The 24235-nt window shown below is 41.0% G+C and overlaps 1 protein-coding gene across 2 annotated transcripts in view; it reads left to right on the forward strand.

The window, feature by feature from the left end:
* Positions 1 to 24235, forward strand: part of LOC307261351 (gephyrin-like) — a 128376-nt gene that overhangs the window by 91581 nt on the left and 12560 nt on the right. For both annotated transcript variants that reach the window (XM_080041869.1, XM_080041870.1), the window contains exon 22: positions 1289 to 1385. In XM_080041869.1, coding sequence (XP_079897995.1) covers positions 1289 to 1385 — 97 coding nt within the window. The remainder of the gene's footprint in view (positions 1 to 1288; positions 1386 to 24235) is intronic.

Consider the following 24235-nt stretch of genomic DNA (forward strand, 5'->3'; position numbering starts at 1 on the left):
CGCCACAGATACAGTTGCATGGAGTATGCAAAAGCTCATTTAGACAAGCCAGCTTCATATTGGAAGAAAATGCTTTGGACTGATGAGACAAAAATTAAGTTATTTGGTCTTTATAAAAAGCAGATGTTTTGGTGCAAATTGCGCTGAATTGTTGAACGATGTACAGATACACAATCTGCAGCCAGATGTTCTTGCAGGTCTTTGGAGGTGATCTGTGGGTTGTGTGCAACCATTCTCACAATCCTCCACCTATGCCACTCCTGTTTTTTTCTTGGTCTCCCATGCCTGGGTTTAACTGCCACTATGCCTGTGTCCTTCCATTTCCTGACAACGTTCCCTACAGTCGAAATTGACAATTCAAACCTTTGGGAAAGCTTCTTGTAGCCTTCCCCTAAACCATGACAATGAACAATCTTTGTTTTTCAGATCTTTTGGGAGCTGTTTTGATGATCCCATTCTGTCTCACTTCAGCAGAGAGTCAAAGAGAAGTGCAACTTGCATTTAGGCACCTAAAATACATTTTCTCATGATTAAACAGACATTTCTATGAGGTTCAAGGCTTAACAACATAATCCAACCAACTTTATGTTTAAAGTCATCAGTTTTACATGCTGTTACAGGCATTAAAATCAACAAAACCACAAGGGTTCCTATATTTTTGCACAGCCAGTTTTTCACATTTTATTTAATTTCATACAACCAAATACTGCTTTTCAAAAAATCTTTGTTTGGAAAACATCCCAGTACTTAGCTGTTCCTGGTAAATTAAAGACATACCACTTTTATATTTTTTTTGTGAAAGCAGAGTCAATTATAATGCCGGCTGAGAGGGGTTCCCAAACTTTTTCATATGACTGTATATAAAAAAAAAAATTTTGGGGGCCCCCCAGGAACTTGGTGCCCTACGCACTCTGCGTACCCTGCGTATAGGGAGCAGCGGCCCTGGAAAGACCTGTATACTCATTGCCCTGGTTATCAGAAAAACCAAACCCTTGGTTAGTCACCAGGAGCATCTGCAGACCTCTCAAAAAAAGTGCCAGTAGTGCAATCTAAGTTTAAAATAGCTTATTTTATTTTAAACTTAGAATAAGTTTTAATTTTCCAACATGGAAGAGGCAAAATTCTACCTTGCAATGAACTGCACCACTGCTGCCACACGGGCGGGTCCGGTGTAACCATCCAACAGTTAAAACCCTTGAATGCATGGTTTTGGACAACATAAAAATGCATGGTTTTGGACAACATAAAATACATTATGTCAGTAACATTTAGTGTGCTTCTATTTCAGCTTTCCTGTGATGTGAAGCTGGATCCCAGACCAGAGTACCACCGCTGTATTCTCACTTGGCATCATCAGGAACCACTGCCCTGGGCCCAAAGTACAGGTAAGCACCCAAACTGTACACATACACACACTTTTTCCCCTTATAAGAGCCATCTTTGATGCCAGCCACAGTTTTACAACCCCATCCAAAGTAAATGTGATATGCATTGACTGCAGCGATAATAACATTCCACAACAGTGTATAGATTCTTAAGACCCACCTTAAAAAAGCCTTGTCCTGTCGAAAAGAGGACAAGCAGAAAAATGGCATTTATCAAAATGCTTACCTCAAACATAAATAGTCGTTAAATTTTTCTTATGTACCAGTGCAGCTGTAATTCAACTATATAAGGTGCTTGCTTCGGCTAATTCTGCGTCGATTGTCTAATGATGAGTCGGAGACAACTGCTGCCTTGCCAGCCGGGTGCCATGCCGTAATTCCGACGTCTCAATATTCCGAAATATTTCCCATTAGATTGACATGCTGCTATACTGACGGTTCAATGTTACGAAAACTGAACGCATTGGTCGGAAGTGCCGTTTGTCCGATTATTCAAAAAGGAGGCGCATTAGGCCGACGGTCATATATTCCGACTATACACAATCCCTAGGGCCTCATGTATCAACCTTACATACGCACAAATCTGTGCGTAAGGAGGGCGTAAAAACATTGCCACGCAAAGTATGGAATTTACCAAAATGTTCTTAGACTTAGCAATGTGTGCACATTTAAAGAGGACCTATTATACTACTTTTCTGGTCTTAATTTCTTGTTTTACACTGCTATAGAGCAACCTGACACGAATCACATCACAAAAAACTATGTAGATTTTCGGGAAGCTCTTTCTCTTATTTTGGCGATCCAGCACGTCCTGTCAACACTTGAGTGTGTGTGCTTCGGCAATCTCCGCTCCCTCCGCCTGTGCATCGGCCATCTCCGCTACCCTCCCCCCCCCCCCCCTTGCAAACCCCACTCCGTTGTGATTGGTTACCTTCCTTCCAGAACACTTTCAGTGGCGGGAAGCGCGAGCATGGACCTATAAGGGCGCGAGGCAGACGCGAACAGGGAAGTGACAGCATTACCATACATGGAAACATCCGCGTGGTCACGTCACGAATTTTTATGCGACGTCACAAATTATGAAAGGGTAGACCGCTTTGAAGACGTGACTTCTCGACTGGCTAGAATAGTGTTTAGTGCTCTGCACAGACACCCCAGACGGTCAGCAGGGAATACGTCGAAATGCATGTAAGTCATTATTTGATAATTTAGTATGGTTAAGCATGACTATGAATCATCATAACAACGTTTATAGGTCATAAAAGTCAAAAAGCATCATAGGTCCTCTTTAAGCACAGCTCTGACCATGCTTATGAACAGAATCTAGTGGTAGAATAGCGATATTACAAGTTTATAACTATAATCGCCACGCGGGGCAAATCTACCCCCCTCAGTGTTGTCATGGAGATATGACCTAAACATACAGACTAAAATCGTTTTGTGGACCAGGCTGTAAATAGGTTTAATAAGACTTTGAAAACGGCCTGTCTAACAAGTGAGTCTGAGAATTGCTCAGTCTTGGTTCCACCCCCAGTGGCCCTTCCGGTCTACTACAGTTTTGGTCACTTCCTTATTGGATGCTGGTAAAAATCGCTGAGGTTGGGGCTTGGCGTGAACGAGCATGGTACTTAAGAACATGTGGGATTTATCAAGTTTGATGACTTACTGGTGTGCGTACGATAGGCCTGCGCACGTTTGATAAATACTGTTTTTTTTTTTTTGTACTTAAGCACATACTAAATTTCATTCGTAAGAGTGAATTTAGAACCTTCTACGCACTGTTGATAAATGAGAACCCTGGAGTTTCTAACTCTCTCTCCTCTCCCACTCTCTCTTTTTCTCTCCTCTCTCACACTAAGCACCAAAATACAACCTTCAGCGCCACTTCAGCTCACTCCATGCTAAAAGTATAAGTCCCACTAAGCAACATGCATAGTAAGAGAAAAACGCTATTGTAAATTGTTATATTTTTGTTTGTGGACCTTGTTGAACTGAGAGTTTGTGTGTGAGGCAGTGCACACAATCATGGACGTCGATTTGGCTAAACAAGTGGGGGGGACAAACAGGCATTCTGGAGTGCATTTTCAAAAGTGGGGGGGACAATGAGGAAACATCTTTTTTTCTCTTTAGTGCAGGTAATGAACGGTTCTGAAAGACGGCATACCCGCTCACTAATGAATACAATGTATACAAAACACTGATGTCTGACACATTTGATGAAAAAAGCATTTTCAAAAAGCAGCGGACATATGAGCCACTAGCTGCTCCCCGTAGCCCAACCAAACATGACGTAAACAAAAGGAGCTTGGGAAGGTAGTTCCGACTGAGCACATCGAGCCGAAGCACGGCTGGACTGTCGCACAACAATATTACTCCGCCTCGGTCTCCATGGCAACCTAGCTAGTAGCATAGCCATGATCAGCTTCAATTACTTCTTGATGAGGTCAGTGAGTGGGTAGGCACTGAGTTCTGAAAGCCAGATTTCTCTAAACCTATATATTGTTAAATCAAAAACAATAAACAACAAACAGGCACGCACGGCCGATTTCAAATAAGTTCCTCCCTTTCTTTCTCTCTCTCACTCACTCACTCACACACACAGACGGGACATATATGAAATGTCACGACGGTGACTTCAGGTTTGCCCGTAGCCTACTGTAGTTTGGTCTAAATGATTAAACATCGCATCCATCGACTTAACGGACCCGTCCCTCACACCGAGGGCCGAAAAAACGTAAGGCAACAAGTCAAACCTTCGCCGATTCAAACTACCGGTACTACTTCTATTCAACTTAAAAATAAAAGACAGCATTCATCATTATGTAGGACTACAGCATAACTGATGGCAACTCCACTCCATAAACTTTATCTTAATAGATAAAGTACCAGTAGCATATGTCCCATGGACCTGTCCAGCATCAGAATGTAACCATTTATCCACATTGCAGAGCTTAGTTTGTCCGTCAGTAACAATGAAAACACAACTGCTCAATTGAATATAAAATGCAGAATGGATTGCACTCGGTATCAATTCATCCAACTTTATTATTAAATAAACCCCAAAAAAGTTTCTGACTCACCAATCTGACTCCCTGGCTGTAGAAATAAGCAAGACGATAGTAATCCAGTGACAGTCTGACTGACAGCACAGCTAGCTAGCATCCTTCCGTTCATGTAGGCTACCTGTCCGTTTGAAATGCTCGAACATTGTTTGTCCCTGTTGCTGCTGTACACCGTCCAAGGCTGGCGCAGGCCTTTCTCTTGCTATTCATTCTGTTCCTTTTCAAATTATAATCCAATTTGTTAAAATTCCTCCAGTCTGAAATATCTGCGGGCACGGCAGCTGCAATGTTGACTTAAAAATCCGCGGGGGTAATGCGACGTGAATGAGCATAGCCAACGTAATGACGTTGGCCTAAGCTGCGTAAATGTCTAGTAATATCTCGATTTTAATTGGTCCATGAATGATATGTAATGTAAAGGCTTATGTGGCATACCATTTACGTAAAAAAGGCACAAAGAATTATGCTTATTTGCGTACATGTTAAATAATACAGAATCAAGTGCGCATGCGCGAAAACTTTTTTCTTGCCGTCCACAATGAATAGGCGCAAAGGCACTGATTCTTTGCCGTACACAATGAATGGGAAACAGCAAAGGCACAATATTTTTTTGGCATAACTTACTAACTGCCACGTTTCGAATCAAAACGTCTACACTTTTTTAAAGTAATCGCGGATTACATGTAAAGATCGAAATAATTAACAGTAACAGTAAGTAAATATAAGTTTATTAAATAAAAAAAATATTTTATTTTATTTTTTTGCACACGGCGAAAGGGTAGGCACTGCCTACCCTCACCGCACGTCACTGTAAACAACATCGTCAGTATCCATGTGCGGCGACACAAGCTGCTGTTAGTGTCTGCTACATTGACAGTCATTAGTGGGCATAGAGGATGGTAATCCCTACAGTTTACACTTCACAACGGGACACTTAAAGCCACTCGCCGTTGTCTCTCTGCTGCTGATTGAAATGCATCAGTCTTCTCTGGTGTGCAAACTAGCGGAGACTTCGGAGCATGTTTTCTCTGGTGTGCAAACTAGTGTGAGAGAGAGAGAGAGAGAGAGAGAGAGAGAGAGAGAGAGAGAGAGAGAGAGAGAGAGAGAGAGAGAGAGAGAGAGAGAGAGAGAGAGAGAGAGAGAGAGAGAGAGAGAGAGAGAGAGAGAGAGAGAGAGAGAGAGAGAGAGAGAGAGAGAGAGAGAGAGAGAGAGAGAGAGAGAGAGAGAGAGAGAGAGAGAGAGAGAGAGAGAGACCTTAACGCTGTGTTTTAATACGGCTGGACGCACTCCATGTCCGGCTTAAAAAGTGGGGGGGACAAAATGAGTCTTGACGAAAAGTGAACCCTAACCCCCCATCCCCCCCGTAATCGACGTCTATGCACACAATGTTCATTGTTGAAAATGACCTGAAAATCGTCTTAGTACTGTAGGAGTCCATTTCTGTCATAATCACAGGGGCTGCCTTTTACGATCTGGGGGCCCGTTTCAAGTCCTAGTGTGGGGCCCCCTGTTGTTTTTTGTTTTTTTTAATAAATAATGCTTGTGCATGCTCCCCGCGAAACTAAAAAAGGAATCCAGTTGGTTCTTAGACGGATTATGAGATAATAGACCCCCACTCCTCCCTATCCAGTCAGGTACACTGACTTTTCCGCACAGATACATACAATTATTGGCAAAAAACATATTAAGGAAGTCAGTGTTTCCCAGATGATTTTGGGACACTGGGAGGGACCCTGGTCCTTGTTGGGGGGGCTGGAAGAAAATTTGTACCGTTTTAAAGTAAAATCCATCAATCTGATGCACTTTGAAAGGAAAATTTAGAGGCTAAATCAAATCTTGAGCTGCAGAAGGAACATTATTTTTCAGATTTTTCTTAAGCAGCTGCAAAAACATTAGATTGGTCTGCAGACCCATGTTCTATGATGGAGAGACCCATTTCAACAGATAAAGGGTGGATAGCTACTTTTTATGAACAGTATAGAATTTACACATAGAGGCCCTCATTTATCAACCGTGCGTAGACCAGAAAAATGGGTGTCCGTACATTTCCACGCAAATCTCGGCATTTATCAATATGGACGTGAGCGTAGGATACGCTCAAATCCCACGCCAGCTCTCAGCTCGTGTACGCAAGTTTGTAAACAGCATGGACTCGCAGTGCAGGCTGTGCCGGGTAGCCGATGACTTTGTTGGACAATTATTAGAAGGTAATACAAATGCAGTGTTTGCTCAGACCGAAATAAAGATATTAATCACTTAAAATTGTGCAGCTTATGGTGTGAAACTGAGTAGGAGAGCTGATTCAATAGTGCGCACACCGGCCACTTAGGAGCGCTGCATGGGACTGCGTAAGGGCAGTTATCTTCGACTTGGAGCAGCTGGGGAGACACTGAGGCACGGGGGCTGCATTCATTCAAAATGTTAGCCTAAGTATTAAATATGTAGTAGGCCTACACTGCTCTTTATGATAAAAAATACACGGCACAACATTCAACTTAACATGTTATTTATTTGACGCACTTTTTAGATGTTAGTTCCTCTTTTAATGTGTCATTGATCGCTTAAGCGAGCGATTTATTTCCACCGTTAACCGGCACGTTTTTCCGATCTGCTAGTGGAGCAGCTCAGCAGGACAGTGGGCGCTCTCACAGCTGATCGTTGCCGGGTCGGCTTGTGCAGCTGACGGCCGGGCTGACCACTCGTGCCAAGCGCATGCTGTCATACAGTAAAATGCGATATGTGTTATTTTTAGTTTTTAAACCCCTTTTGAGTAGTGCTATCTAAAAGGGCCAATACATTTTAATCATTCAAATCTCTGCAGACGTGTATTTCTTTTATGGGGACCATTATCGAACAGTTGGTGCGTCTTTTTCTCCTCTACCACTTATATTATGCCCGCACGTTGGTTGCATTTCAGAACAGCAACACGCTTTTTTTAGGGGCGATTTTTGAGTCAGACCACTTTTTCTTCATCTATGTAAAGAAATGGCGACATATAATTGTATATGCTGTTTTATAGCATTTGAGCGCTGGAGATCGTTTGTTGTCAACATCAACGCTGTTGACCGCAGGAGTTATTTCCTTCCTAACTGCTGCCTTCTGTCCTTCTTTGATGCCGCTTGTAATGCTCCGAAATGAAACTCTTTTTTTCTTTTTCTTTCGCTGTTATTTTGTCAATTTCTACTTCAGAGAAGTTCCTCTTCTGTGCCGTAATGCGCATATCCATGTGGTAAAACCTCTGGGCGAGGCCTCTAAACTGAGAAAATATAGGGGCGTGATACGATTGTTTTCAGCCGCCGCATTTATCAATAATGGCCTGGCGTACGCCGAGATTGGCGAGATACGACTGTTTGATAAATCCCACGCGATACCTGGCGTAGGGAGGTATTTGCGCCAGAATCTGCACCAGTTTCCACGCAAGTTTGATAAATGAGGGCCAGAAAGTGTATTCCTGTATGTGTGTGGGGAGGCCCCTCATGAAGCCCCTAAGACAGAGCTAATAATGCTGTTGCTTTACAATTGCTTTTGTATTTCTCCCCTACTAGTTGAGGGGCCCATGATGATTTACGTATTTCCTTATATTTAGGTTATTCCTTTTTGGAACCTTTTATTGACATGAGTGACTGAGCTCTTTGACTATAAGACATGTAAAGTTACTATCAGTATATCTGGCTTATGTATCCCCCTTGAGCTCTTGTGCCCCTGGGCCTGGTAGCATGCACAAGCACTATTTATTTTAGAAATAATAATAATAAAAAATTCAATTGAAATGGGTGAAACATAGTTAAGGCCGTTACTGCATTATCATTTTGGTTTTGTGACATTTACAGTAAATCTGGCTGAGCAGAGGTGTGTGTGTGTGTGTGTGTGTGTGTGTGTGTGTGTGTGTGTGTGTGTGTGTGTGTGTGTGTGTGTGTGTGTGTGTGTGTGTGTGTGTGTGTGTGTGTGTGTGTGTGTGTGTGTGTGTGTGTGTGTGTGTGTGTGTGTGTGTGTGTGTGTGTGTGTGTGTGTGTGTGTGTGTGTGTGTGTGTGTGTGTGTGTGTGGCTCTTTGCAGTAACACAGTAAAAAATGTGGCTCTTGGTTGGCCACCCCCGGTCTATACATTTGACTAAATCAATACCAGCGAAATTATTTAGGCTAGTAAAGCACACTGCAAACACAGTAAAACAACACATATAGGCCCACACACAGCTACTAAATATGAACATTTTATTTGTTTTTAACTCCATTTGACTTTACTTCTTTACGAGGAAAGTATTAATCCCGTGCGCTTCATAAATTCACCTTCATCTTGTATAGCCTAGGCAGACACCTGAGACATGCTGCTATCAATGTTGGATTTTAAAGAACCACCACATTATACAATGTATCATGATTTAACAGCAGCAAAAGTATTCATACCCCTTGAAATTATCATCATTATCAATCATTATCAATTATCATTTAGTCACGTTATAACCACACCTACATTCATTTTATTGGGATTTTATATGACAGATAGACCAACACACAGCAGCGCATAATTGTGAAGTGGAATGAAAATGAAACGTGGTTTTAATTTTTTTTTATAAATAAAAAACTGAAAAGTGTGGCGTGCAAAAGTATTCAGCCCCCTGAGTCAATGCCTTGTAGAACCACCTATCGCTGCAATTACAGCTGCAAATCTATTTGGGTATGTCTCTACCAGCTTTGCCCATCTACAGACTGACATTTTTGCCCATTCTTCTTTAAAAAATAGCTTGAGCTTCAGATTTAGCATCAGATTGGATGGAGAGCGTCTGTCAACAGCAATTTTCAAGTCTTTCCAGAGATTCTCAATTGTATTGAGGTCTGGACTTTGACTGGACCATTCTAACACATGACTATGCTTTGATTTAAACCATTCCATAGTAGATCTGGCTGTATTTTTAGGCTAGTTGTCCCTCTGGAAGGTGAACCTCCACCCCAGTCTCAAGTCTTTTGCAGACTCTAATGCCTCGTTTCCACCGAGTAGAGCGGGTCGGGTAGGAGCGGCTCAGAGCGGGACAGCTCACTTTTAAGAATCTCGGTGGTGTTTCCACCGCCGACCCTACCCTTACTGGTAGGGCGGGGTTTAGGCTGGACTGCGATAGCCGGCGCCAGAATGTGGGTCAAACTCATAGATAGTTTATAAACTGTGGAACAACTGTGGTCAAGCCAGCGGTCTCTCGTTTTTGCTTGGTCAAACCAGCCGCTTCTTTATTTATCCCCCCCGTGTTGTTGTGAGCACAGAGACGGCTCGGTGCAACTGATAGAGACAGTGAGCGAACAGCGCTGGCTGCGGCAGCTACGTGACATCATAGCAGTGGGACACAGTGTAGCCAACTGATTAATTTAATGACGAGGAAAAACACCACACAATAAACAGTGCTGTGCTCACATTTTCGCCAAAACACAAGACTCTCTTCACTCTTGCCGAGATGAATACACATAGCAGAAATTATTCTTTCAACCAGTGAGGATACAGCTTGACAATTTCTTTCGTTATTGGGTTCCTTTTCTGGCTGCAGCCTTGAGATAACATGTGACAACCAACCCCCCAAAAAATTTGACGACCAACCCCAACTTGAATTTCTTGCTAGCATCAAGGCCAACAACCATCTGACAACTAATTAGCTTGCTAACCACAATCTAAACTATAGTTTACCCTTCACACTTTCTGTGGGTAACAAGTGTTTTGTTATAAACCCATTGTGTAAAAGCCTAGAAGAAAAATACTGAGAAGCAAAATATTTTGAATTTGACATGAAAAACACAAAACATCCTCTCACCTGAAATGCAGCTGTCTTCCTCCAAGGAAGTCTATGTATGTGACCTCTGATCCAAATTCTGGACCTTTTTTATATCAACATTTCAGAGCTAGCGCGCTCTGGTGGCGAGATATAACGAATGTGACATCCAACCCATGTGACAAATTACCCCGTTCTCCCCTACTGTAGTGTTCAATTTCACACTAACATTCTCACTTGGAGCAGTCATTCACACTTGGGCTGTAAAAATTTATGTAACTGGCTCATGGAGGCACACACACGCACACACACACGGGTAGACTAAATGCGTGGCACGGCGGCCGTGAAAGACTTGAAAAAGAAACATCCTACCTTACCTTAAGTTTTCATAAGACGTCCCATCAATGTATATTTCTCTGCCAGTGTTAAGTTCCCCATCACACTCTGGATCAGTCTAGCTGAACAACTAGCATTACCTCTCTCCAGCATGGCAAATCGCTGACTGACCTCGCAGGGCACTACGAAGTCACTCAACCCAACGTATCAAAATAAAAGCTCTCAAAACAAATATACATTTGCATATACATATACAACTTATATAGCGGTTACACTAAGTCATCATCATTAACTTTTAATATTAGACTCAAGGTCCATTTCAAAAGACATACAATACAAAAATAGACAACACACATAAATTAGAATAAAAACTCTGACCAGTTATAGAAGGCCCTATAGAAGGCGTCTCCAAAGGTATGACTGGAAGTGTACTGCACTATAACTTTCGGTTCGACAGCAGCATTATAATTACATTATTTGAGTCATTCAAGTGACCGATAAATCTGTACATAAGGTTCCTCAATAAAGCTTTTAAAATGCTAACTTCTGCATTCACAAATAGCTCAATTGCACTACTCCACCTTGGCATTTTATTAAGATCCTAAAACAATAACTGTAAGCAACCTGAAGTCTGTGCATACTTGATTTTTTTACATTACATTTTATTTAGCTGACGCTTTTATCCAAATTGACTTCCATTAAGTGAATTCAACCATGAAGGTACAAACTCTAAACAACAAGAATCCCGCAAGTACTATAGCTTCAAATAAACCAAACTACAAAGTGCCACATGTAAGTGCTACATGGAGATGTATCAATTATTTATTTTTTGTCGAAGTGCAGCCTGAAGAGATGTGTTTTAAGACTGAGGCGAACATACATACCCCATAAGGGGGCAGTATACTCCAAGTACCCCTGACTGCAGCTCGCAGACGGAGCCCACGTTGAGGGGGCGGGTACTAAGCCCACATTGAGGGGGCCGGCACATTGAGGGGGCCGGCACTCAGCTCACATTGAGGGGGCGGGCACTCGGGGCACTCACTGCCTGCCTGTCACTCACACATTCACTCGCAGATTTGCGCTTCCACTTCAAGTAGGCTAAGGCTAGCGCTATGTTAAGCTAGCGGGAGCCCACACTGTTAATTAAATTATACAAGCATATAGCACGGAAGCGTTGTGGCTGGCTATCTTGGGCACTCAGGGCACTCTCTGCCTGTCTGTCACTCTCACACATTCACTCGCAGATTTCTGCTTCCACTTCAAGTAGGCTAATGCTAGCGCTATGTTAAGCTAGCGGGAGCCCACGCTGTTAATTAAATTATACAAGCATATAGCACGGAAGTGTTGTGACTGGCTATCTTTCTTGCAGCGTACCTATTATAAAGTTAAACGTAGCCTAGTCAACTCGTTTTGCATTCTTACATCCGGTTTAGCGATATCAAAATAAGAGTCCTGCATGCAGCAGTTAGCAGTAGCATGCAGGGAGTAAGAGATGATTTGATTTTTAACCTTTAGTAATAACCGGTTAACGATCTTCTCAACAGTTAACAGTTAACCATGGACATCCTTACCTACTATGTTGATTGCAAATACTATCTTGTAACAGTTTCCTTATGAGGTCATATTGTCCTGTGAGTGTTAAAATATACCAGCAATGCTGTCTCCCCAGGGTCCGCACTGAGATCTACAAAGACAAATTAAAGACAGTAAATATGTCTGTAAAACCATTAAGTGTGCACTGTAAACAATGTGACGTGTGCTTAAGAGAACTCTTGTACCCGTCTGTCTGTGAGGGTTGCAGGCCCAGCTGTCTATGAACTAAGTAAGAGTCACAATAAGATTTGGGGAACTATGAAGGGTCCACTGTGACCCCAAGGTATGACCTTAACATGTGTAATGATGTAATGTGACCACATTTAAGGCCAAAAAATGTACCTCAATTAGACATAATTAAAAGCTACAGGTGTGACGCACATTAAGTTACACCAATCACAGGAGCCCTAACAACAGTCTTTTTATTCAGCAGAACAATTTAAAAATAACAACTACAAAAAAAATAGATAGTTAACTATTAACATAAAAGATAACCAATCAATAAAGTGTAGAACAAGCAAAGAACAAATATTGTCCTTATTATTACCTTATACTCCCTCTTGCTATAGTCACTCACCTCACATAATTCATTATGGATGAGCCTATTTTATCAGCAACAAAAGGACAAGAATTACACAATCTATTTAACATGTTAATATTGTTTATTTTCACAAGGTGTAGTGTTTCAGGGCTGACCTAAAATGTGACTCTATAACAATAGTATCTTAAAATAAAGATGTTTGAATTGTTAAAAGATGAATTGCATTTCTTACAATATTTCCAGACACACACTGCTGTCAGTAGACTAGGCTACTTGACACTTGTGAAGCCTTACTGAAAAGATTTCCTTCCCGAACAAGGACAGGGTTCTCCAGGCATATAACACTTAGAGGTTTTAACTGATCATGGATGAGAAATTAAAATCACAATATTTACTTCCGTCCCTCTGTAACCCTCAACCCTGTTACACAAATCATTCTCCCACCCATACAAAAATAATGGACTGTTCCATATGTTATATGTTAGAGGCCTTTTGAACAACAGCAGCAGAAAGAGGCAAGTTGCCACCACCTTTAACAGCTATATTTCAGTCAGTTAAATGTTGATATTGCAGTCGTCAAGCTCAACAACTCAACCCCGTTACATGAAATAAAGATAGAAAACATTGTGTGATTTCCTGTTATTCACCACATGCAGAGCAGCAGCCATCATGAGCAAAAAATCACAACCTCGCTACACTCAACCCCTTTAACATTTTCAACCCCGTTACCCTAGTTTCAACCCTGTCACACCTGCATTTATGGTATTTATTCCTTTAAGCTTATAAAAAATATCTACTGTTTGTTTAACTATGTCTTAAATATTTAGGGCAATCATAAGAATAAGAATATGATCTTTGATCAAAAATGATGTGATCGCTGGCACAAAAAGGGCCCATTTCATACTTTAGTATTGCTGCAAAGTGACGTGTTGTGTAATTTCTTTATTTGCAAATATTGCATGAGTGTGAGGGACATCTGAATAGTACAAAAATTTAGATTTTATTAAGAATACATTTTATAATCATATTCAGACAAGTGCCACAGTGTCCATAACGGGGTTGAAAAAAATTGGTGCCCAGCATACAATAATTGCCAATAATTAAAAGTTATAAACAGCATACAATAATGGCCAATAATTAAAAGTAATACATTGTCTTCAAAAATGTCTATGTCCAAATCGAACCGGATTCATGGAATGACTTACTGACATCTCAAAAATATTGTAACTATAATGTAGTGGACACATTGGAATTTTTTTGTGGCAGCATGCTCCCATGATTTATTTTTTTCATGTTGATGTAGCCTAGAGTGTAGCCTAATTACACTAAACCTATATATTTTTTTTACCACGGGGCTCTACCTCTGACCCCAGGCCCGCTGTCACTCTCCCCGTTTGGGCCACTCTTCCTCCAGGCAGAGCCCCCCCTGCCTTGTACAACAAATTACCTTCTACGTGGGCTCCCGCTAGCTTAAGCGCTAGCATTAGCCTCCTTGAGGCTCGGGCTCGAGCGACACTCACTCCTCGAGTGAATGTGTGTGAGAGTGACAGACAGGCATTGAGTGCCGGCCCCCTCTATGTGCCGGCCCCCTCAATGTGGGCTTAGTCCCCGCCCCCTCAACGTGGGCTCCTTCTGCGAGCTGCAGTCAGGGGCTTCTCGTATACAGGGGAGTGCAATATGCTCTAAAGAAATACGATGGTTTATCACAGTGATGGCAATCATACAGCCCGTTCTACAGCCATTCAGTTGGTCAGATAAATCGTGATTGGCCTATAATTTTCCATGCTCTCAATCTTGCCTGCTTTGTTCTTAATGACAGGCACAAGAGTTACAGCTAACATAGAGTCGGGCAAAAGCCCATGTGTCATAAAGCCAGTGAAACATATGGCAAGTAGAGCGGCCACTTTCGGTCTTGCAAACTTAAGGTGCTCTGCAGTGATCTCATCTGAGCCCCTTGCTTTATTTACAGATAATTGTGCAATAGCTTCAAATAAGGCAATGGTTGTGATTCCTACTGCATCCCTGTTGGCAATATATAATATATATAAAATATTATTTCCAACTCAGTGCAAATAACCAACACTGTAGAGGCTCAAGTCGCCCTTCATAGCAAAAATTAAAGTGAAAATGAATGACTGATTTGATTTGATTTGATACATCTTTATTGTCCCCGAGGGGCAATTTGTTCTGCATTCAGTAGTTAACAATGTCACACAACAAACAAATAATCATAATAAATACAAAACACAGAATATGAAAACATAAAAGTATATGGGAGACATCATGGAATATAATAATTTACATTGCTTAAGAAAGACAAAGCTACTACCCTAGTTTGTTTAGGAAGCCAACAGCTGAGGGAACAAATTATTTTAGATATCTGTTTGTTTTGGCCCTCTTTCTGTTAGTATATCTCCTCCCTAGTGGCAGGAGTCGAAACTCTGCATGTAGAGGATGTAGGGGGTTTGAGAGTATGGCCTTTGCCTTCCTAGTGGCTCTGACTTGGTAAATATCGCCAATGTGTTCCAGGTCAAGGCCAATGATCTTTTGACATAACAGGACCATTTTTCTAAGCCTTTTCTTATTGCTCAGACTGAGGTTACCGAACCAACAGATCATTCCAAATGTTAAAATTGACTCGATAAAAGATGAATAAAACATTTTTAAAATCGATCCGTCGACATTAAAACTCCTCAGCTTCCTCAGGAAAAACAGCCTCTGATTGGCCCTCTTACAGATGGAGTCTATATTCTCCTCGAAAGTCAATTTGTCGTCCAGGATGGTGCCGAGGTATTTATGTGTTGATTGTCTCCACAGCTACGCCACTGATTACAGTGGTAGTAACATTCCGGCGGAAGTCGATTTTAATTTAATTTCTTTTGTCTTTGAGACATTTAGTTGTAGATATGAACTATCACACCACTTGATGAAATTGTCCAAGACAGGCCAATGGTCCACCTCATGGTCCTGCAGGAGACTGACTATAACTGAATCATCGGCAAACTTAATAATGGTCCTTGACTCAAAGGTACTCTGGCATTAGTGTTGTTTTTGTCAACGAAATGTATGACAAAATATCGTCGTCAACGAACCTTTATCACGTGACAGAAACGAGACGAGACGCAACCTAAATGGTGGTCATGTGACGAAGACTATAATCAAATATATAATGCTTTATTGTTGACGAATAAAAACGGGACTAAATGTAGTTTACAAAAACTAAAACTCTGCTAAAATATCTTTTCATGTTCATTGACAAAAATGAGAGGACACGAAATGTTATTTCACTGGTAGTGAAGCATTTAACTAGACAAATGTGAGTTGTCTTTTATTTTGAAATAGCAGGAAGTTAGCAGGTGACGTTACTTCCTCAATCCCCACTCGCGGCAATATAGAAGCTAACAAAGCATTATCCCCCAAAATCAATAACACAGAGAAAATGACTGCTGAACATTTACATTGCGGGCTGCAGCCTGAAGTTAGGCTAACTGTCAATATGCGGCCAAACGTACTCGCGTCGTCTTGACTGGATTCCTGTCGGACATTAACCATGACTCCTGTGTTCCCTGCTCTCCTGATACATGTATGCAAAGTAATGTTGAAAAAGTATTCCATTGTTTTCTGAAGGAGTAGTAGCCCTGTTTGTGGACGTCTATCCATCAAAACTATGACGTAGGTCCTTAGCAACGGTCATTATACCCTTGACAGCGGTCTTGCTGGAAATAACAGACCTGTAGAATGCCGTGATTTACATAGGATTTTCAAAGTGCCATGTATTAAGTTCTGTCAACAAATTCCACTGTATGCCGTCTGTGCTACCAATCGCATGGTTCAAACCATTTGTGTTATATCTTGTAATACAAAATCTGACTTCAGTTTACAAGCAATACAAGTCATACACTAAAAAAAAAAAAAACTAAAAAAATTTATTTGCACTTTGTTATTATGTTATTGTAGCTCTAGCATTCAAGCACCTCGTTTTTCTTAATTAAACTTGAATGTAATGTCAATTTTTTCTGGCATTGTCATTTGAAGCTATTTTATTTAGGCCTATTTATTTTATATAAATGTACGTCATTAGACAGGAGATTTTGAAACACAAAGAGAAGCTGTCCGAGCTCCACCAGACTGCTGTTCAGGTTGAGGAATCCGGCATTCTTTCATGTTTGGTAGCTCAAATAAATATGATGTAAATTAAATCAGAGCGTCTTCCGTGTCTGGAATTGCATGTATTCTTGAGTCTATAAGGTAAAAATAATATAATAAGATAAGATAACCTTGTTTGACTTGTGAAATGGGGGACTTAAAGAACATTTTGATTTTGTCTGTACTATACTAGGTAATTGTACTATATTAACTGGGTATAAGTGCATTACTAAAAAGACTAAAATACAAATGTCATTGACTAAGACTAGACTTAAATGTCATCAGCTTTTGTTGACTAAGACTAGACAAAAATAGTCCCAGATAATTCTGACTAAGAGAAGACTAAAATGCTCAGACTTTTAGTCAACTGAAACTTGACTAGACTAAAAAGAGTTTAAACGTGACTAAGACTAATAAAAACTGAAATGACAATTTGACACAAAGACTGGACTAAAACTAAACTTAAAACAGGCCGCCAAAAACAACACTATCTGGCAGTCATTAGTGTAGAGCACAAATAGCAAGGGCGACAAAACGCAGCCTTGTGGGGATCCATTGGAACACATCAGGGCATCAGACAAAGTGTCATTAACACGAGTTCTTTGTGACCTCATTGTCAAGAAGTCAACAAGCCAACATACATTGCCAAAGTCAATGCCGGGTATATTAGAGACCCTATGGGGTTGCATGCAGTTGAACGCTGACGAGAAATCTATGAAACATAAGCATGCATGTGTCTTCTTGCCCTCCAGGTGGCCAACAATGTAATCCAGCGAAGTAGCTATGGCGTCATCTACCCCCTTTCCTCCCTGATAGGCAAATTGGAGAGGGTCTACCACACTCTGTGTCACTGCCAATAAGCTTCTCTTAAAAACAAATCAAAACCCTTCATTACCAAAGAAGTGAGGGCCACTGGACGATAATCACCCAACTCCTTTGGTGATGAACACTTGGCTAAGGGGACAACCATTGATTTTTTCCATAGCATGGGTGTTAAAGGAATTCTATCATTAAACAACCCAAGTGGACGGAGGTGTTACTGGATAAGGAGAGCTGGAAAATATAGGTTAAAATCTCACTCAAAAACAGGGAACAATTTTTAAGCAGTTTTCCACTGATATTGTCAGGCCCTTGACTTTTCCTCACATTTGTCTTTTCAAGTGTTCTCCAAACATCTGCTTTGTTTATCTGAATGTGACTGCCCTCTGAAATACCTCTGAATTCATCTAATTCATTACTAAAGTCATGGGAATCAAATCTCAGGTAAAATTTGTTTAACTCCTCTGCCAGAGTGAAGTTAGACCTTTCAGGGTTAGACACCCCTTTTCTCTTTACCTTGAATGCCTAGCATAGATTTGATCCCTTTCCAGGCTGAGCGAGAGTCCCCATTCTGAAGTTTATCCTCTACCTTGTCTTTAAAGCGCATTTAGGCTAGCTTTATTTCCTTTTTCACAAGCTTCTGAGCATCTCTCTGTTGGTTATAATGTCACCTTGGTGGAAAGCAATTTTTTTTTGATTGAGGCAAATTTTGAGGGATTTACTAACCCAGGGCTTATTATTAGGGTACACTTTAATTGTCCTAGGAATTATCATTTGCTCACAGAAGGTAATGTAGCTTGATACAGTGAGAGTCAGTTCATCTAAGTCACTACAAGTATCTCGAAAGACAATTGGTACCATGGAAGCAACCATTTAATTCACGGGTAGCATCATCAGTCCACACAGACACCTCCCTGCGCTCAACTTTCCCTCTTTTGAGGGCTGATTGGTAGACCGGGGCAAGAAAGATGCAGTTGTGGTTGGAGGAGCCTAATGGTGCCATTGCATATGATTTATAGGCTGCCTTTATGGTGCCATAGCATAAATCAAGCACTTTACCATACCTAGTTGGACAGGTTACATACTGGTAAAAATGACCAAGAATAAAATGTGGGGCATCTGGGGAAATGCTATGTAAACAGTGCACAAGCTTCACAATGGTGGATCTTGCTTCCTCCATATTGGCTCGAGGATAATAATAATAATAATAATAATAATAATAATAATAATAATAATAATAATAATAATAATAATAATAATAATAATAATAATAATAATAATAATAATACATTTGATTTATAATGCACTTTATATTCAAGAATCTCAATTAATTCAGGATGAATGTAAACCACCGTCATAAATATTTGTGGGATTTCCCGTGGCAAGTAGAACGGACGCAATGAAATAGATAAAAGTTCAATATTAGGGGTACATATAGATTCCCTCACTATGTCTTACACCAACGAGGGTTCACATAAAAGCAGACCCCGCCCCCCTGTGTTTTCCTAGTCAGCTGTGCGTCACGGTCTAGTCGGATTGGCTGACCAAAGCCATCGATATCAAAATCCTGGCTTAAAGCCTCTACGAGTAAGATGGCACGTTGGCGTCCCCTTTGGACAAAAGCGGTAGTATTTTTACGACGCCCGCTGTCGCAAAGCTGTTTTCTAGCGCGTGCCAGGCGTGCGAGTGTGAACTGAGAAGGGCGCAATATAGTGCATGTCCGTGTGTTGAAAGTGTGAGGACTCTTTTCGGCTCCGTGAGAGTGGTTTTGACACTGACTGCATCAACTAATGCCAGTCAGTGACAGTGCCACACACACCTGATTGCAATGAGTTGATGCAGCAGCGTCACCTAACTACTCTCTCTCACGGAGCTGAAAGACGTGTCCTCACAGAAAGCGAATGAACGAGAGGCGGCAGTTAGTATGGATCACGATGAGGTAATGTGTTTGTGTTGTTGATGTAAATAATGTCTATTTCAGATAATGGTTATCTGATGATGGTGAAGCAAAGCAAACTTTATGTTAGTACCAACCGCTCATTCATTTAGGAGTAAACGCTGCAGTCTAGTGTCGCTCTCGTGAAATTGTATACACGTTGCTTGGCAACGCCCTTGTCCCGCCCGTAGCCTACATCACTCTCCCTTTTAGCTTTTCTTCATTACATTTTCTTTTTTTTCCTTTGATGGTTCAGCCCCGTTATCAGTCATTATGACGACAAATAACTGTCTCAAACAAGGCTCCCACTCCCCTTCCCTCACCTGGAGGGATAGGCTTCTCAAATCACGTTGCTGCGCCACACTGAAATCTGCGACCAATATGGATATGTGACCATAGAGCCTGCACGAGCGAACCGAAAATCGGACTGGGTGTGCGACCAGACCAAAAGCAGTAATAAAAACTATTTAAAAACGTCTTTCTTTGCACTGATGGTCTCGTTTGCTGTTAAAGGTCATTTATGATTATCAGAGGAAACATGAGGCTGTTTAAAAGATATTTAAATGTTACTCGTAGCCGCTTTAAGTCATGTTCTTTTAACCAGGTCAATGCCCTCTGCCACCTACTTAAATTAAGCTTTCGGTGTGTGCACAGTGTTGCAAGTAGTCCTATTGAAAATGAAAAGCTTTCTTTTCTGTTCTTTCACCACGTAGTACCAGATTCACACACAGATGACTCTCTTCCGTGTGTGACCAGTGAAGGCAGTGCAGCGAGGCTAGGAAGCGCTATGTTCAGGTTTCTGTTTCAAAATAAAAGTCAAAATTGACTTGACGTTTAGCCATTTTACCAGTTAAATGATTTTAATGTGAAGTTACGCTGTAGGAAATGTTCAGTTTGAATTAACAGTAACTTAACTGCGAGCTAGATGTGTAGTTTGTGGTGTTGGCGTGTTTCTAACATTACTAGTTGTTGCAACAGCATGTGAAAACACTACACCGTTCGTTAAGACAAAAAGAGTGTTAATCTCACGATAAAAAAATTAACGCCGTTTAAATGGGTTTGTGTAAACGTCGTTAATAACGCGTTAAACTGACAGCACTACTTTTAACACAATTGAATAAAGCCGGGTCATTCTGCCTCCACAATTCAGCGATTTTATCAGCTCCAGAGACTCCCTCTATTGTACTAGGTAACAAGGTATTGCTCCTGTTTATAGAGTTCTCACCCCTTTCCAAAATTCAATGACATTCTTATTTAGCAGCTTTTCAGCCATAGAGTCTGCTCTCATAACTTGTTCATGTTTTGATATACACTCACCGGCGACTTTATTAGGTAAACCTCATCAATTTCTTGTTACCACATATAACTAATCAGCTAATCACATGGCAGCAACTCAATGCATTTGGGCATGTAGACCTGGACAGGACAACTTATTGGAGTTAAAACCAAGCAACATAATGGGGAAGAAAGGGGGTGTAAGTGACTTTAAACATGGCAATGTTGATGGTGCCAGACGGGCTTGTCTGAGTATTTCAGAAACTGCTGATCTACTAGGATTTTCACTCACAACCATCTCTAGTAGGGCTGTAACGATATGTGTATCGAACCGAGAATCGCAATACACAGAGCCACGATCCCGCATCGTGATGTGAGAAGTCAAAATCTATTTTTTTATTTTTTTAGGCCTAAGTTTTGGGTAAAAGGTTTGGTGAAGGAAGCTGTAGCTGTTAAGTGTTTATTTGTTTTCTAACTTTATTTTTGGTGGTTTACAGCACAGTTCAATATATTTGATTTTTCAACAGTATTATTTTGTTACAGAGAACAGAGAAATGGTATATCTTTGGTTATTTATTTATTCATGTTGCTTATATTGTTCATTGTGCTCAAATCTGTTCAGGTTATTTGTTATTAAATGTAACATTAAGTTCAATGTTATTATAAATGTTATTTAAATAAAATCGAACTTCAAAAATCGTTGTATGTATCGAATCGTGGGTAAAAAATCGTGATACGAATCGTGAGTTTTCGTATCGTTACAGCCCTAATCTCTAGGGTTTACAGAGAATGTCCCGAAATGTTTTCCAGTGAGCGACAGTTGTGTGGACGAAAATGCCTTGTTGATGTCAGAGGTCAGAGGAGGATGGGCAGACTGGTTCAACATAATAGAAAGGCAACAGTAACTCAAACAACCACTCGTTACAGCCAGGGTACAGCTAGCGTTATTCCAGGCTGTAACATAACGAAATGTGGAAATATTGAAGTGCTGAGAATACTTTTGTATGTTACCAGTTTTGAGAGTTTATGCATAAATACTTAGCTCCTATTGTGTTATTGACTGTGACATATTTAAACTGTATTTACCTGAGGAGAATGTCAGGGAAACCAGAAATCTTGATGCCATTTTCACAGTTTTCAGCTCAGACTCCTGCCTGAACAGGTTCAGTTGTAAAGGTTTTGGTTTAGAACTGGTTAGTGTGCTGATATTTGCGGTAGAAATGAAGCTAAACTTGGTTACATTGTTTTCCATGCTGTATCGGTTCAGGTGGTAGAGTGGGTCGGCCAATGATCGAAGGGTTGGCGGTTCGATCCCCGCCCTGCCACTTTTGTCATGGTTGTTGTGTCCTTGGTCAAGATACTTTACCCCACCTTGCCTCGTGTGAATGTTGATAGTTAGCCTGCTATCAGTGTATGAGTGTGTGTGTGTATTGTAACGTTGGAATGGGAACAGGTCTCCCTTGTATAAGAATCTCCGGTCTCAATGGGATTTACCTATATAAATCTGACAGACGGCTGGTGCCACGCCCATATAGGCAGGTATAGAGCAAATGAGCAGGGCGGTGCATGCACGCCCATGTAGTTCTGACTAATCAGAGCAGACTAGGCTTTTTGCGAAGTGGGGCAGATGTCAAAACCTAGCTTTTCAGAGAGAATCCTCCTGTTTAACTCCTGTCCTTACTGATAACTAAACCTGATACCAAAAAAACTAGTCTCTAAGTTTGGAAATTTGTTGCGATCACACTGCCCCGTCCACACAGCATCTGAGGGAGTCCTGGGAGAGCGAAATAGGAGTAGAAATTTCAGAAGATGTTTGGGCTAAGGGTCTTCGCAGCATACGCTCTTGCTCGAGGCACCAATTTATTCAGTATATAAGGTTGTACATCGGCTCCATTATTTGTGTGTGTAATAACATTCATTCTATCCCTCCTCATCACCACTTTGCATTAGGTGCAAACACTCTGATGGAACCCTGGCTCATAAGTTTTCGTTCTGTTCCAGACTCCACAATTTCTGGTCAAACGTGTTTCGCTGTTATTAAGATGTCTATTGCCACATCCTCCATCCCAACCCAGAAATGGCCATTCTAGGCTTGTCACAACAAATAGATACTTTAAGGGTGTATTCACACATGCCGTGTTTAGTTCGGCTGAAACAAACTCAGATGCACTTCCGCCTTCGGTGCGCATCTTTCAGGCAGGTGTGAATACAGCAATCGCACTCAGGGGCGGACCAAACAAGCGCTCCAAGACTCATCTGAAGAGGTGGTCTCGGTGCGCTTCCATACGCACTCTGCTGCAGTTCGTTTGTGGTGTGAATTTGACTCGATCTGACCCAAATGCAGGAGGCACTGTGCCTTTTCTTTCTTTTCTTTTTTTAATAAATTGCCGTCAGCTTCACATTATGGAAAAGTGTTGTTGTCGCCATTGTTAGGACGATAAGTTGTGGTTTGACCGGGATCCCAGAACAATATATTACATTTGATTGAGAGGACGCGTAAAAATGCTGAATGTGTTCAGCGATCAGATGAAGGAGAGGGGAGCGTCTCCCGCACAGTGCCAGCAGGTTCACGCTGCGCAAGAAGTATGTGTTTTTTTTTTGCTTCCCATGTACGGGACCGTCAATACTATCCCCGTGTCAGTTTGGAGCTGAACTGCACAGCTAAATCAGTGTCAGCTTGAGCCTATTCTTCTCACGAGCCGCACGTCCAGCAGCAAAAAAAATACAGTAAAAATGATGTTTCACATCGTAGGCTACAAGTCACATAACGTGGCATTGTCATAGGGCTACATATTATAACCATATGAAACAACAATAATTTGATGTTTTTCTCCTTTATTTATAGGCCTTTTCATTATTTTTAACCCCATATTATATCAATGATATATTTCGCAGTTTTTACTTCGTGCTTCCTGCTTCTCTCCACCCTAGAATGTCTGTCCAATGAATGAATGACCTCAGATCATGTGTGGTTTTGCTTCGTAATGCTGGTTCACTTGCAAAAGGGGCAATATGAAAGTGGACCAAACCAAATAAAAAAAATCTAAACTCTATTTGGTCTGGACCAAAGCAAGTGAACTAGCGGACTTTCCCAGTGTGAATACACCCTTATAGGCCAGGCAAAGTAACCCATTTTTGGGCCAAAAAACAGACAAATTGTAAAATAATTTTTTTCAGCTCAGATAATTTCTATGAGGTGTCCAGAACAACATACTAAAAGTCCTAAGAAATCCTAGTTGAGGAAATATGTTTAATTCTCATCAATCCGAGATGTGTGCCAATAAGGCGAGACACCAATAAATCCCAATAGGGCTATTTTTTTCCCTTAGTCCTATCAAAATGAAACTTTACACAATGAAAGTATCCATGAAAATAAAAAAAAATTGTATTACAA

This window comes from Ammodytes marinus (genome assembly GCF_949987685.1).
Source record: "Ammodytes marinus genome assembly, chromosome: 15".
NCBI classification, from domain to species: domain Eukaryota; kingdom Metazoa; phylum Chordata; class Actinopteri; order Uranoscopiformes; family Ammodytidae; genus Ammodytes; species Ammodytes marinus.